The sequence below is a fragment of the Phyllostomus hastatus genome, unplaced genomic scaffold (genome assembly GCF_019186645.2).
Source record: "Phyllostomus hastatus isolate PE091 unplaced genomic scaffold, TTU_PhHast_1.1 phas_contig_16, whole genome shotgun sequence".
NCBI classification, from domain to species: Eukaryota; Metazoa; Chordata; class Mammalia; order Chiroptera; family Phyllostomidae; genus Phyllostomus; species Phyllostomus hastatus.
Window position 1 is genome coordinate 1,839,703 of NW_025333643.1, and position 12,897 is coordinate 1,852,599.

Genomic DNA, 12,897 nt, shown 5'->3' on the forward strand with positions numbered 1-12,897 from the left:
CAAGAGACAGGACTGAATGTCTGAGCATTTGGAAATTCCTGATTGTATACCCAGCCCTCCCCTTCGTCCACTTGCAACTCTTCCAGCCGCTCTGCTAATTAGGATCATCGTATTTGCCAAATCCGTCATCCTGTCCCATCCATCTCAAACTTTCCAGGTCTCAGGGAGCTAGCCTGTCTCAGAGGAGCCAAAGGATGTTGCATCTGCAATCTGGCCTCCTTCACAAACATCATAGCACCAGCAAGGACAGAGTTTGGGGCCAAAGCTCCTGCTGAGAGATTCCTCGTGGGGGAAGTGTTCCTTTTTTATGAGTTATTAGGCCCTTCTGGCTGTGCTGGGGGCTATGACTCCCAGCAAGTGTCACATAGGACTAGATTTAATGGGCAGAGTTGGACAGCCCTGGGCCGGGTTACAAAATGCTCGTCTCCCCACATGGATGCTCATGTCCTTTTATGACTTGAGGCTGCTGGAAAGACTATGCTCATTTGAAGGATCATTTAAGGTAATGAGCTTTGGGCAGCTTTAATTTATGTTCCCCTTCAAGCACAAGTTGACCCAGAGGGAACACACAGCTCCCTGGAGCCTAGTCTTGGGGTTTAGAACTTGGGCCCTGTACAGGCTCTTCTAGGTTGGCCAGAAAGGACCTACTACCTGGCAGGAAGGGGCCACTTTCACCATCGAGTTCTCATTTAATCCCACAATGAACCTACATCGTCATCCCCACTTTACAGCTAAGAAACAGAGAGACTGGGAGACTTGCCTAAGGTCCCACGGTGACTCTTCTACCTGATGCCACAGTTTAGGCCACTTGGTCTTTAAACTTACAGGGCTGACCACCTGGCTCTTTTGCCTGTTTTCCCTGGCAAGTTTCATGACTCCTGATTTACAGATTTAAAAAAATTAAAAACCAAAAGCTGAGGCATGGAAAGGTTAAGTAACTTGCTTGAAGCAGAGCTAGAATTCAAGTCAAGCAGTCTGACTTCTAAGTCCACCCTCCTAACCAGTGTTTTTCCCTCTACTTTCTTTGAGGCCAGAGAGAGTACTTCAGTCACCTTTGATTCCTCCACGTGTCAGCTCCTTGAAGTCGGTGCTGATCCATGCTTGTTGAATAAGCGAGTGGGGGAGTGGGTGGATAGAAGGATAAATGATTGGATGGCTGAATATCTAAGGGGTAGTTGGAAGGATGGCTGGATGGGTGGGTGAGTGGGTGGAAGAATATACAGATGGGTTGGTGGTTGGGTTAGAGGGCTTTCTCATGTGTAATATATTGGAAAGTTCACAGAAGCTGTCTGGAAACAACACCTCACTTAGTTATGATTATAGTGGGAGTTTTAACTGGAGACCATAGAACAAAGACATTTATCTATTTGTTCTCCACCAGTACCTATAGTACAGAGCTTGGCACACAGAGGACTCTTAATAGCTTTTTTTTTTCCTCCAAGTGACTGAAAAACCAAACAGGCATCAGAGAGCCAAAAATATAAAGCTTTTCAGTCTTTCTTAGACTATACTGTACAAAGGACGCATCTCAGAGTTGTATGTTGCCAGACTGGGGAGATGGGTGATATGTGAGGGCCCCCCGTCTGTTTCCTCAAGGGAAGAAGTGGCTGCCCACCCAGGACACAAGTTCTGCCAGGGTCTGACGGAGCATTTGGACAGGTGTTAAGGAAACACTTCTGAGAGGCGTTTCTCCACCTGTGTTGGAAGCTCAGCCTGAGAGAGCTGCTACCAAGGGCCCCAAGAGGTGGCTCGGCTGATACCTGTGGCCTTACAATCAGAATGTTTGGATTTGCATGTTTAACTAATGGCTTCTGTTCCAGACCAGTCCTGTCACTATAACTTTCATCGAGTCTGCAAAGACATGAGGTGATATTTGCTCTTTTCAGTTGTGAAAGCATATTTTCCATGGCGATTTAGCCTCATTTGTTGTGTTCACAGTTAAGTAAAAAAGCCAGAAACATCATCAGAGCATCCAGACCCTTGTGTCCTGACTTGTGTTAGGGATCCTTTGAGAAAACAAGTCACAGGAAGAAGAATTGGAAAAACATGGGCCACACTTCTAGCCAAAGCTGAGGTTGGATTGAGGACGGATAGTTGATGGGTCAGAGGCCATAGGGTTTGTCTCTGTGAGGTCTGGGCATCTCCAACGGTGAGCAAGATCATTTGAGTCAAATGTTGTAGATTAATAATTATGTGGTCTGTTTTAAAGTGTTACAAGGACATAGAGTATGATTCCATGGGTATTATCACCTAGGATGAGACCAGAGTAATAGCACGTATTAAAAATGAGACAACTTTAAGGCAACAGTAGGTAAATACTAGAGTAGCTCTCTGCAGTAAGGCTGAGCTGGTGAAGAAGAGAGCTGGTTTACAAGATTTCTCTCATTGAACTTCCCCGTAGCGCTGTAAATTAGGCACCGCTGAGGCTTGGAAAGGTTGGCCAGTCTGAACCCAGTCTGACATGGGAGCATGAACTCCCATCTCTGTACTCCACTGTCTCGTAAAAACAAAATAAAATAGTAGCACAAATAACACAAACAAAACCCCTTCTGCTTGCAATCGGAGACCCTGTTCCATACCTCAGTACACTGAAGGAACCCGAGTGGGCCTCTGTTTTCATGTCTATAAAATGGGATCAAGCACAGTAAGAGGCCTCTTCAGAGGCAACATGTGTTGGCTTGGATTTGCCATGTGACCTTGACCCAGCCTCGCCCCCATCCCCGTCAGGGATTTGACTTCCATTAGCTCTCTCCCCAGCGTCACCCACAGTTTGGCTCTGTGGAATCAAAGCCTCTGCTTGGTTTAAGGCAGAGCCCTCAAGTTCCATGATGCCCAGCAGCATCTGATGTTGGGCAGACTTCATAGCAAGCACTGGGGCCCAAGGATACCCACCTTCCTGTGCTCCAAGTTGAGCAGAGCCTTGCCTGATAGGCCGAACTGTTGGATTATAACTCCAGCAGCACTGTAATATCCCTGAACATTTTAAGCAAGAGGGTGACACAAATAGAGTGGATTTTGACAAGGTCCCTCTGGCCTCTGGGTGGAGAACAGATTGGAGGGCAGCCACGGTGGGACGGAAAAGAACAGGAAAGCAGCTATTACAGATGTCAGGCAACAGATGGCTTGGACCACAGAGGCTGCCATAGAGATGCAAGCAGAGGGGAAGGATATTTAAAGGTAAATCTGGGAGGCGTTTAATGCTTAAGTAGCGGCTGGCTATGCAAGGAATGCTCAGATTTCTGACTTGTTGCTTTCGAGGATGGTGACACCATCACCCTGTGGGAGGCTTGGCTGGGAATCCTTCCCTCCTTTACAGCACATTCTAGGAAAAGCTTGGCATATACCCTCTTTTCCTTGAGGAGGAGGAAGAATGGTCCAGGGGCTCAGTTAACTGCTCCATCCCTCACCATTACTGGTTATCCTCCACAGGGTGCCATGGGCTCTTGCTGGGGCCTAATGTAGCCATTTCTCTTTGGCTGAGAGCAGGGTCCACTCCCTGTCTGCGGGACACATGGCTGCAAATTGATACAGGCAGCTCTGGAAGGAGGGGAGTTAGGGCTCAGTGAGACCAGTCCGTTCAGTCATTTCCTGGACATGGTCCTGAGCTTGCTGAGCAAGTGCAGTGTGCCTGACCTCTAGGCTGGGGACAGCTCCTCAGTGGAGGCAGCAGGTGGCCCCTGACTGTGAAGGAGGTGAGAGTGGTCCTGGCAGGGCTTTCATGCCTTTGTACACCTTGGTGACATGTAGCTTGTTGCAAAATACATTGTTTGCTCTCACAATTTGAAAGAAAAGGCCAACAAATTTTTGAAAAGGAAGAAAAAAAGGTCTGACCGGCAAAGTAGCCAGTTGAAAAGTAAAGCGGATCTTGGCTTAGCTTAGGGTTCAGGGTCAAGGCTCAGCCTGGGTCAGGACTCAGTTTTGGCCTCTGCACACAAGTGCACAGCTACAGTACCCCCCACACATACGTTGTGTCAGCAGGTGCCCAGGCAGGAGCAGGCTCCACCATCACAGGCCACCTCTCTGACCTCATGGCCCCCGTGTGGACTAGGGGATGCTCCTTGTGCTCTTGTTTCTTGGGCTGCAGGCTGTTGTGGAGATAGAGATCCATGCTTCTGTCTCCTACAATAGATGAGCAGGAGCTCCAGGATGGCCCCTAGTTCAGATGTAGCCTGAGGCTGCTTTTTTTCTGATGTCCCTCCCTCAGCCATGCTTGGTCCAGGACCTGAGGCAAAGGCAGTGCTCCTGCCTGCATAAGGCCTGAGCTAGAGTCAGCGCAGCCAATCCAGCGAGTGGATGCTCCCTTCTCTCCTCCCATCCATCCATCCATCATTCCAGCATCTCATGCTGGCATTCCCAGAGGGCAGGGATAAGTATGTGATAACAATATAATAAGACCCGATGCCTAGGTTTTGAGTATAAAGAGAAGTTGTGTGAGAAGTCTGGGACTACATTGCCAAGGGCAAGAGGGAACTATTGAAGGTTTTTTGAGAAGGAGGACTTGACCTGATCTCTGCTGCAGAGCAGTTAGTCTGCTGGGTGGAGAGGGAGGCCAGGAACAGGGATCAGGACAAGGAGGCTCTTACGGGGCCAGAGACTTCTCTGTGGGGACGGTTTGGAGGTCGGATAAAGGAGAATTCTTCTGCTCCAGTTTGGTCTGTGTCACATGCCAAGCTCTTTGGTGCCTCAGTCCCTTTCATTATGCTGCTTCCCCTGCCTCAAACACTTGCCCTGCTGCCACAAAGCCGGCTCCTTCTCCTGCTGGTCCCAGACTCAGAGAAGCCCTCGCTGATATATATGAGCACTTCGCCTTTGTTATTCTATATGAAAGCACCTCTTTCCTATACTTTACTTAACAGTTTATGATCATATATAAGTTGTTCCTTTTTGGGGACAGGGACCATATCTGCTTTAGTCACCTGTGTTTTACTGGCTGTCTAGCTCTGTACTTGACATAAAGCGGGCAATCAACAAATGCATGAATGAATTAATTAATGGGATGCCTGCATAATAGGCATAGTAATACAGATATGAGATGATCACATCTGTAGACTTGACTCTTGAACAGCATGGTTTGAGCTACACTTAAACACATACATAATAGTCGTAGTTCTATAGATATGAGATTGTTATCGCACCTGTAGATTTAACCCTTGAACAGTGTGGGTTTGAACTACACTTAAATACATTTGTTCAAGGGTCAAGTGTATTTTCTATCCACAGGGAATGTGGATAGAGTCAACTTAAGTTATATGTGGATTTTCAGTTGCACTAGTGGTCAGTGCCTCTCACTCTGTGTTGTTCAAGGGCCAACCGTATACACCTGATAAGCGTTGATCGTCACAGCATCTGCCAAGAAACTGACCTGGGAATTATCCCCAGGTAGCCCAGATAGAAACTGACATTCTGAGTTATATGTCTTGTCCATGATCTAGTTGGTGGCAAATCTTGGATTGGGGACTGGCATGGACATCCCAGACTCTGTCCACAACATCATTGTATTTCTTCCTCAGGCCCAGAGGACGTGGCCTCCTGCGGACTGATCCTGCTGCCTGACCAGCCAGTCTAGACCACCAGATCAATCAGATTGGATACCTCTTATCCTCATAGTAATTATTTGTACCTTCCTCTAGCATCACAGCCTGCCTGTATCTAAGGGAGAAGAGTCTCTTATATAGCATATGTAAAGGCACTGAGGCAGAGCTTGGCGTGTTCAAGGAACTAAAAGAAGGCCAGCATGGCTAGAGTGGGGGCAGGTAGGGAGGTTTGTGTCTGGGTCTCATTCATGTCTGGATCCCCACAGAGGACACAGAGTTCTGCACACAGGGCACTTGTTAGTGGCTCACAGCATTAATCAGGCCCCTGGCCTATACACTTTGTCTTTGCTGGACACAGAGCTCTAACCGTCTCTCTCCTCTGCTCTCATCCCAGTGCTTACACAGAACCCTACAAGGTCTGTCCCATCTTGGCAGCAACCCCCAAGGAGGACCTCACATCGGATGAAGAGCAGAGAAGCTCGGAGGAAGAGGACAGTGCTCCAAAAGACCCCAGCCTCACCCACAAGGTAGGGTGTTCCACCCAGGGCAAGGGGCCCATGGAGTGTGGGGGGTCAGAGATGTGAAGGTGGAGAGAAGATGGCAAAGGTCCAACTCCATCCCTCTTAATGTGGAGGGAGCTGTTGGCAAACAGCCGGCCCCAAGCTGGATACAGAGACTGCATCAGAGCAGCTGGGGCCGCAGCCTTAGGACATAGGGCAGACGTGGGGTCCTGTGCTGGTGGTACAAGGGTGACTGCTCCTGCTAATATCCTCCTGGGTCTGAGGAAGTTTGGGCCTTCCAGAGCCTTTGTGGATGAAGCTGAGTAGAGTTTCCTGATATGAATCAAAACAGACCTGGAGTCTAATGACCTGGGCCCTGGGCCTCAGTTTCCTCATCCACAAAGTGGGAAACACAAGGGCGAGACGAGTTAAAATGCCTGAGTGAGTTTCCTTACTGAACACAGAGTACCAGAATGGAAGTTGTTTTCTCCATACCCTGTAGGGGTGCAGTAGGGAATGGGGCTGAGAGGGGCTGCTAGCCCTTTATCTGGAGGTAGGCCATGACTTGGACCTGAGTCACAATAGAGACCTGGACCTTCTTATGCAATTGACCCACAGTGTCCAGGGGGGATTTGGTTCTGGAACCCCCATAAGTACCTAAATCCACGGATGCTCCAGTCCTTTATATAACCCATCTTTGCATAGAGGGTAAGCAGGGTATGTCAATACATCACTTCATTCGTCTGAATTCAGCATAGTAACAAATTCAAGTTTTGCTTTTTGGAACTTTCTGTGATGTTTCTCAAATATTTTCAATCCACTGTTGTTTGAACCTGCAGTATACGTGTTCCCTGTTGGGTGCTCACGTGAGCCCCGTTTCACTTCCATTCACTGACATGATCTCATTCCCTTCACACTCCACTTCTGGGGGCCAAGAATTGCTTCCCACATTTCACATTTGCAGAAATGGAGAGGTGAAGAACTTGGCCCGGGTCACACAGCTGCTATTGAGTGTTACTCAGGAGACACCGCAGGGTGATGAGGGCCAGGAATTGAGACCACAGGGGGCACCCGGCTGCAGGGGGAGCAGGCTGGGAAGGGTTAGCTGCTTGAAATCCTCTCCACCCCGCTTTCTGGGCCCTGCTCCTCTCTGCCTGTGAGGAGTAGCTGGGGAGGCCGAGGGGCACTGCCTGCTGTGCGACAGACCTCCTTCTGGCACCTTGTCCTGTGTCTTTCTCCCACACATCGTTGTCATCTCCGTCTGATCCCAGGGTAGCTGTGTCACATTGATGAAAGCACTCAGCAGGAGTGCCTGGCCCTTACCAAGCATTTTATAAATGGTTATGTCTTTCATTTTAATTTTTAAATATATTTTATTGATTATGCTGTTACAGTTGTCCCATTTTCCCCACTTTATTCCCCTCCACCCTGCACACCCACTCCCACCCACTTCCCCCCCTTTTAGTTCATGTCCATTGGTCGTACATACAAGTTCTCAGGCTTCTACATTTCCTATACTATTCTTAACTTTCCCCTGTCTATATTCTACCTACCATTTTGCTACTTATTCTCTGTACCTTTTCCTCCTCTCTCCCTGTTCCACTTCTTCACTGATAACCCTCCATGTGATCTCCATTTCTGTGGTTCTGTTCCTTTTCTAGTTGTTTGCTTAGTTTGTTTTTGGTTTTGTTTTGTTTTTTAGGTTTGATTGTTAATAGCTGTGAGTTTATTGTCATTTTACTGTTCATATTTTTTATCTTCTTTTTCTTAGAAAGTCCCTTTAACATTTCATATAATAAGGGCTTGGTGATGATGAACTCCTTGAACTTGACCTTATTTGGGAAACATTATATCTGCTCTTCCATTCTAAATGATAGCTTTCCTGGATAGAATAATCTTGGATGTAGGTCCTTGCCTTTCATGACTTTGAATATTTCTTTCCAGCCCCTTCTGGCCTGCAGGGTCTCTTTTGAGAAATCAGCTGATAGTCTAATGGGCACTCCTTTGTAGGTAACTATCTCCTTTTCTCTTGCTGCTTTTTAGATTCTCTCCTCTTTCATCTTGGGTAATGTCATTATGATGTGCTTTGGTGTGTGCTTCCTTGGGTCCAACTTCTTTGGGAATCTCTGAGCTTCCTGGACTTCCTGGAAATCTATTTACTTTGCCAGATTGGGGAAGTTTTCCTTCATTATTTTTTCCAGTAAGTTTTCAATTTCTTGCTCTTCCTCTATGGGAAGGGACCCCTATGATTCAGATGTTGGACAGTTTAAAGTTGTCCTGGAGGTCCCTAAGCCTGTCCTCATTTTTCCGAGTTCTTGTTTCTTCATTCTGTTCTGGTTGAATATTTATTTCTTCCTTCTGCTTCAGACCATTGATTTGAGTCCTGGTTTCCTTTCCATCACTGTTGGTACCCTGTACATTTTCCTTTATTTCACTTTTCATAGCCTTCATATTTTTCTCTAATTTGCAACCACATTCAATCAAATCAGTGAGCTTCCTGATTACCAGAGTTTTGAACTCTACATCTGATAGGTTGGCTATCTGTTCATCACTTAGTTGTATTTTTTCTGGAGCTTTGATCTGTTTTTTCATTCGGGCCTTTTTTTTTTTTTTGTCTTAGTACACCTGTTACGTAGTAAGGGGCAGAGCCTTGGGTTTTCACTAGGGCAGGGCAACCCACATGGCTGCATTGTGATGCTATGTTTCGGGGGAGTGGTCCAAGAGGGAACAATGCTGCTTGCTCTGGTCTCTGCCAGCTTTCAGTCATTTCCCCCACTACCCACAATCAAATTGGGCCCTTCTGGTGCTGATTCCCAAGTGGGTGGGTTTGTGTATGTTCTAGGACTCTGTGGCCTCTCCAACACACTCTCCTGTGAGACTGGGAGTTTCTCCCGCCACCTCAAACCTCACAGGTTTTTTTTCAGTCAGAGGTTTTGAGGCTTTATTTCCCCACACCAGAACCCTGGGTTGCATGGTCTGTCTTGGTTCCCAGTTGTTCTTCCTGGTTTATCTGCACACAATGTGGGACCATCCAGTCTGCCAGCCACTACCTTGCCATGAGTCCTCTCCACCTAGCTGCCCGTCTCTGTCCCTCCTACAGGTCTGGATGAATGTTTCTTCTTTAACTCCTTGGTTATTGGACTTCCATACAGTTCAATTTTCTGTCAGTTCTGGTTGTTTTTTGTTCTTAAATTTATTGTTGTCTTTCTTTTGGTTGTGCGAGGAGGCATAGTATATATACCTATGCCTCCATCTTGCTGGAAGACCTCATTTTGTTTTTATTCCCTTGATTTCTTTTAAAAAGTCATTTCTCTGTCCAGACAGTGTTTTCATAGTTACCTAGCCAGTGCTCTGGGCACCATGGAGGGGGCTTTCCCACCTGGTTCCTCATGCCCTTCCCCTTTCACTCTTGCCCCTGCTTCTCCCCCTATAGATAGAGCAAGTGCTCTGCTGACTCTAGTGCTTCCACATTTGTTATCTCTTTCCCTCCTATGACAATTGCAGAGTCAGTGCCATCATCCCCATTTTACAGTTAAGGACATAGAGTTTCAGAAAGGTTAAGTAATTTGCCCAGAACCACATTGCTAGTGATTGAAGGGCTCAGGCCTCAGAAACAGGTCTAGCTGGCTGCAAGCTTGGGGTTTGCTTTCCACTGTAGTCCTGGGGCTTCCTCTTACCTCTTCACTCCTCCCTATCTCCCAGGAGGAACTACTGACTTTTGGGGGATATGGGAGGGGAACCTTGAGTTAGCATGCCTGACCCGTTTACAGATTGATTTGCCTTTTCTGGGCATCCCTGGGGTCATGGAACCCAGGAGCATAGATAGCTGTCAGCAGGAGTGTGTTCTGGCTTTGAAGCCTGAATTGGATCTGGTGACCAAGCCTGGAAGAGTTGAAGAGCTGGCTGACAGAGCAGCAGGGCCTCCCATTTGTGACTTTCTGTGCTTCAAGCACCCCCACCTCGTGTTGGCTTCCCACCACAGTCACCAGGTTCTCTGTTAAACCTTCTTCTGGAACCATCTGCATCTTCTGCTCCAGCTGTGTTACCACTGGCCAGCTGCTTTCCATCAAGGGTATTTAGCCTCCCTGTCTCTACTGGGCTGTGGAAGGGTTGAATAAGAACACAGATGGGAAAGTGCTGGCCATGTAGCAGGGGCATAATAACTACTGTTTCTAGTCTAGGAGGCAGAGGGGAGTGGGAGAAGAGAGGGTCTGGCCACCTAGGGTCATTGTGAAGACGTGAGGTCCTAGGGCCCCGCACATTGGTGATCAGCTGCCCAGCCTTCTGGTCTGCAGGCTGCTCCTTAGACACTCTCAGGGATAAACAGCTTTCAAGAGGCAGGGTAGCCTGGAGAATAAGAGACTCACACCCAGCTTTGCCACTTGCTAGATGAGTGACTTGAACAACTTCTTAACCACTCTGTTCCTGAGTTTCCCCATCTACAAAATTGGGAGAACACTCATAGTACCTGCTTCAGAATACTTATGAGAGTGAATAAATCTGTGGAGACTTAGAACAATGCCCAACACACAGGAAAAGAACACACAAAGGTCAGCTCTTTCAGGCAGGACCGTGGGCCAGGACAGGGAAGTGACCTGCCTCAGGTCAAGTAGGACTTGGCAACAATGCCAAGGTCCTGGATCTAAGGCAGCTCCTGCCTCAGACAGGGGCCTCTGGGACCAGACGTCCTGCTGGGACCAGAGCCAGTGTGGCCAGCCAGGTGCAGGGCCTACGTGGGGAGCCGGGGTCAGGGACAGGAGCGTCCTGTCAGTCTGCGCACAGATGGAGAAGTGCAGATCTAGACTCCACAGCCGGTCAGTTCACTCTCGGAGACTGGCCTTCTTATCTACCAAATGGAGCTGAGCACCTCTGCCCTGCCAGCCCCTCATCCTTTGTGAGGCTTTTGCATGTACCAAAGTTGAAAAACCCTTTTTAAAAATTGTTTTCATCACACAAGGTGTGCTGTGCTAGACACTCCCCCCAGCATGTGAAATAGTTATAGGTGAAGGTCAGAGTCCCCTGGGACACTCCTTCCCAGCCCCTGTGCCCTCACAGAGGTAACTGTGGTACCGTGTGAGGTGAATCTTTCCAAAACTTTCCCTCTGTATTCACCTACATACTTCATTATGGGTGGGAAATGAGTGGTATAATTTTCTCATAAATTATATCAGACTGTTAGAAACCTGGAGTAGGTTGGTTGGGTTCATTCACAGAACTCTTAAAGATTTCCTCATACTGGTGTATAGCACTCTTAATTTTTTAGTGCTGCGTAGTATTTCATTTTATGGGTATGCCGTGGTTTATTTCTCCATCCCTCTGCTTAGAGACCTTTCCAGTGTTTCTCACGTGTTTGCGTCACCAACAGCATTGTAGTGCACTGTCCATACACCTCCCTAGACACACGTGCAAGGTTTTCTCTAGGGTGGATCCTAGAAGGGGATCAGTGGGTCAGAGAGCAGTCTTTGTACCTGCTTGAGAGGCTGTTCCCAGAGCACTCCCTGGTAGCCCTCATTGTGGAAGAGTTCCCACGTTGCTGGGCCTCAGGGCAGGTGTGACGGGAGATTTCCAGAGTAAGCAATCTTTCCCAGCTCCTTTTTTCTATAGGAGTTCAGTGGCGTGGGAGGTGGGAAAAGGAGCATTTACTCCTGATTTTTTGTCTTCCACAGTATCTGAAAATTCTGTTTCTCCAAAAGGCAACCTCTCCTCTCTGCCTCCATCATATTGTGGGGAAAATGGGGGCCAGATTTCCATCTCCAGTCCCTCACAGGAACAGGCCTGGAGGTGTGAGTGATGAGTAGAATTGCTGTCCCTGGAGTCAGACTGGGGGGAGGTATGAGCCCCACACTTCTTACAGCTTGATATGGTTTATGTAAAAATAAAGGGTGGTGGGACCCACTCTTTCTAGATGTTTTGGAGTGACCAAATCAGGAGGGAAGAGATTTTTGGAGTAGGATAGGAAGCTGAACACAGCTGGTCCACCCACATGTGACCTCTCCCTCTCTCCCACTCCTGGACGTACAAAGGGTATGGGTCGCGGGAAGGAGGGGGCAAGAAAGGAAAAATGAGAAGGACTTAAAAATAGATTTAGCTGTGAAAGGAGACATTCAAAGGCTGGCTGGGCTGTCACTCCTCCCTGACAATGAGCCCAGTTCTCAGACTAATGGGTACTTTTCAAGCTAAATACCAGCTCCCCTGAGACCAGCCAGGCGTTGGCGGCCCCTCCCGCACCTGAGACCCATCGTCATCAAGTTTCCCTGACGGGTCCACCCTTGACCCCAGGCAGAAGTTGGTGCCCTGCCTTCTGGAACAGACCTTCCTGCCATCACGCCCTCCCTGGCTCCCCGTTTATGCAAGTCGTATCCTCCCAGGCTACACCCAAGGTCAGTCGGTCTAGCCTAGGCCTCCTTGCTGACCTCATTCCCCTTGACCTTGCACCTTTGGCCTCGCCCTGACCATCTGCCTAGCTTAAAGGGTCCACTTGAATCCTGGTTATTGCCACTAGGCGGAGTGTCACCATGTGCTTTCCCCACGCCACAGACCTGAACATTGGCCCCACTGCAAGTGCTACTCCCCCTGTCCCCAGGGAGACCGTTCTAGACTCACGTCAGCTTCCTCAGGCCGCAGCCTGTTCTCCTTCCCAGAAAACAACCTCGTCCATTGTCAAACATGGATTTCGTCCCATCTGCATCTCTTCTCCCTGTATCCTCACTGAGTTTCTTTCTGTTCCTCCTCTTCTTCAACAGAAATGTATTTATTTACTAAGTACTCACTGAATACCTATACTATGTGCCAGGCACCCTCCTGGAGGCTCAACATACAGCAGCCACCAGTCCACCAGGTGCCTCCCTGCCCTGGTGGGATTT

General features: G+C 48.2%; 1 protein-coding gene across 2 annotated transcripts in view; it reads left to right on the plus strand.

Annotated features, from left to right (window-relative positions):
- Positions 1-12,897, plus strand: part of FGD5 (FYVE, RhoGEF and PH domain containing 5) — a 127,347-nt gene that overhangs the window by 43,854 nt on the left and 70,596 nt on the right. For both annotated transcript variants that reach the window (XM_045831916.1, XM_045831917.1), the window contains exon 3: positions 5,929-6,061. In XM_045831916.1, coding sequence (XP_045687872.1) covers positions 5,929-6,061 — 133 coding nt within the window. The remainder of the gene's footprint in view (positions 1-5,928; positions 6,062-12,897) is intronic.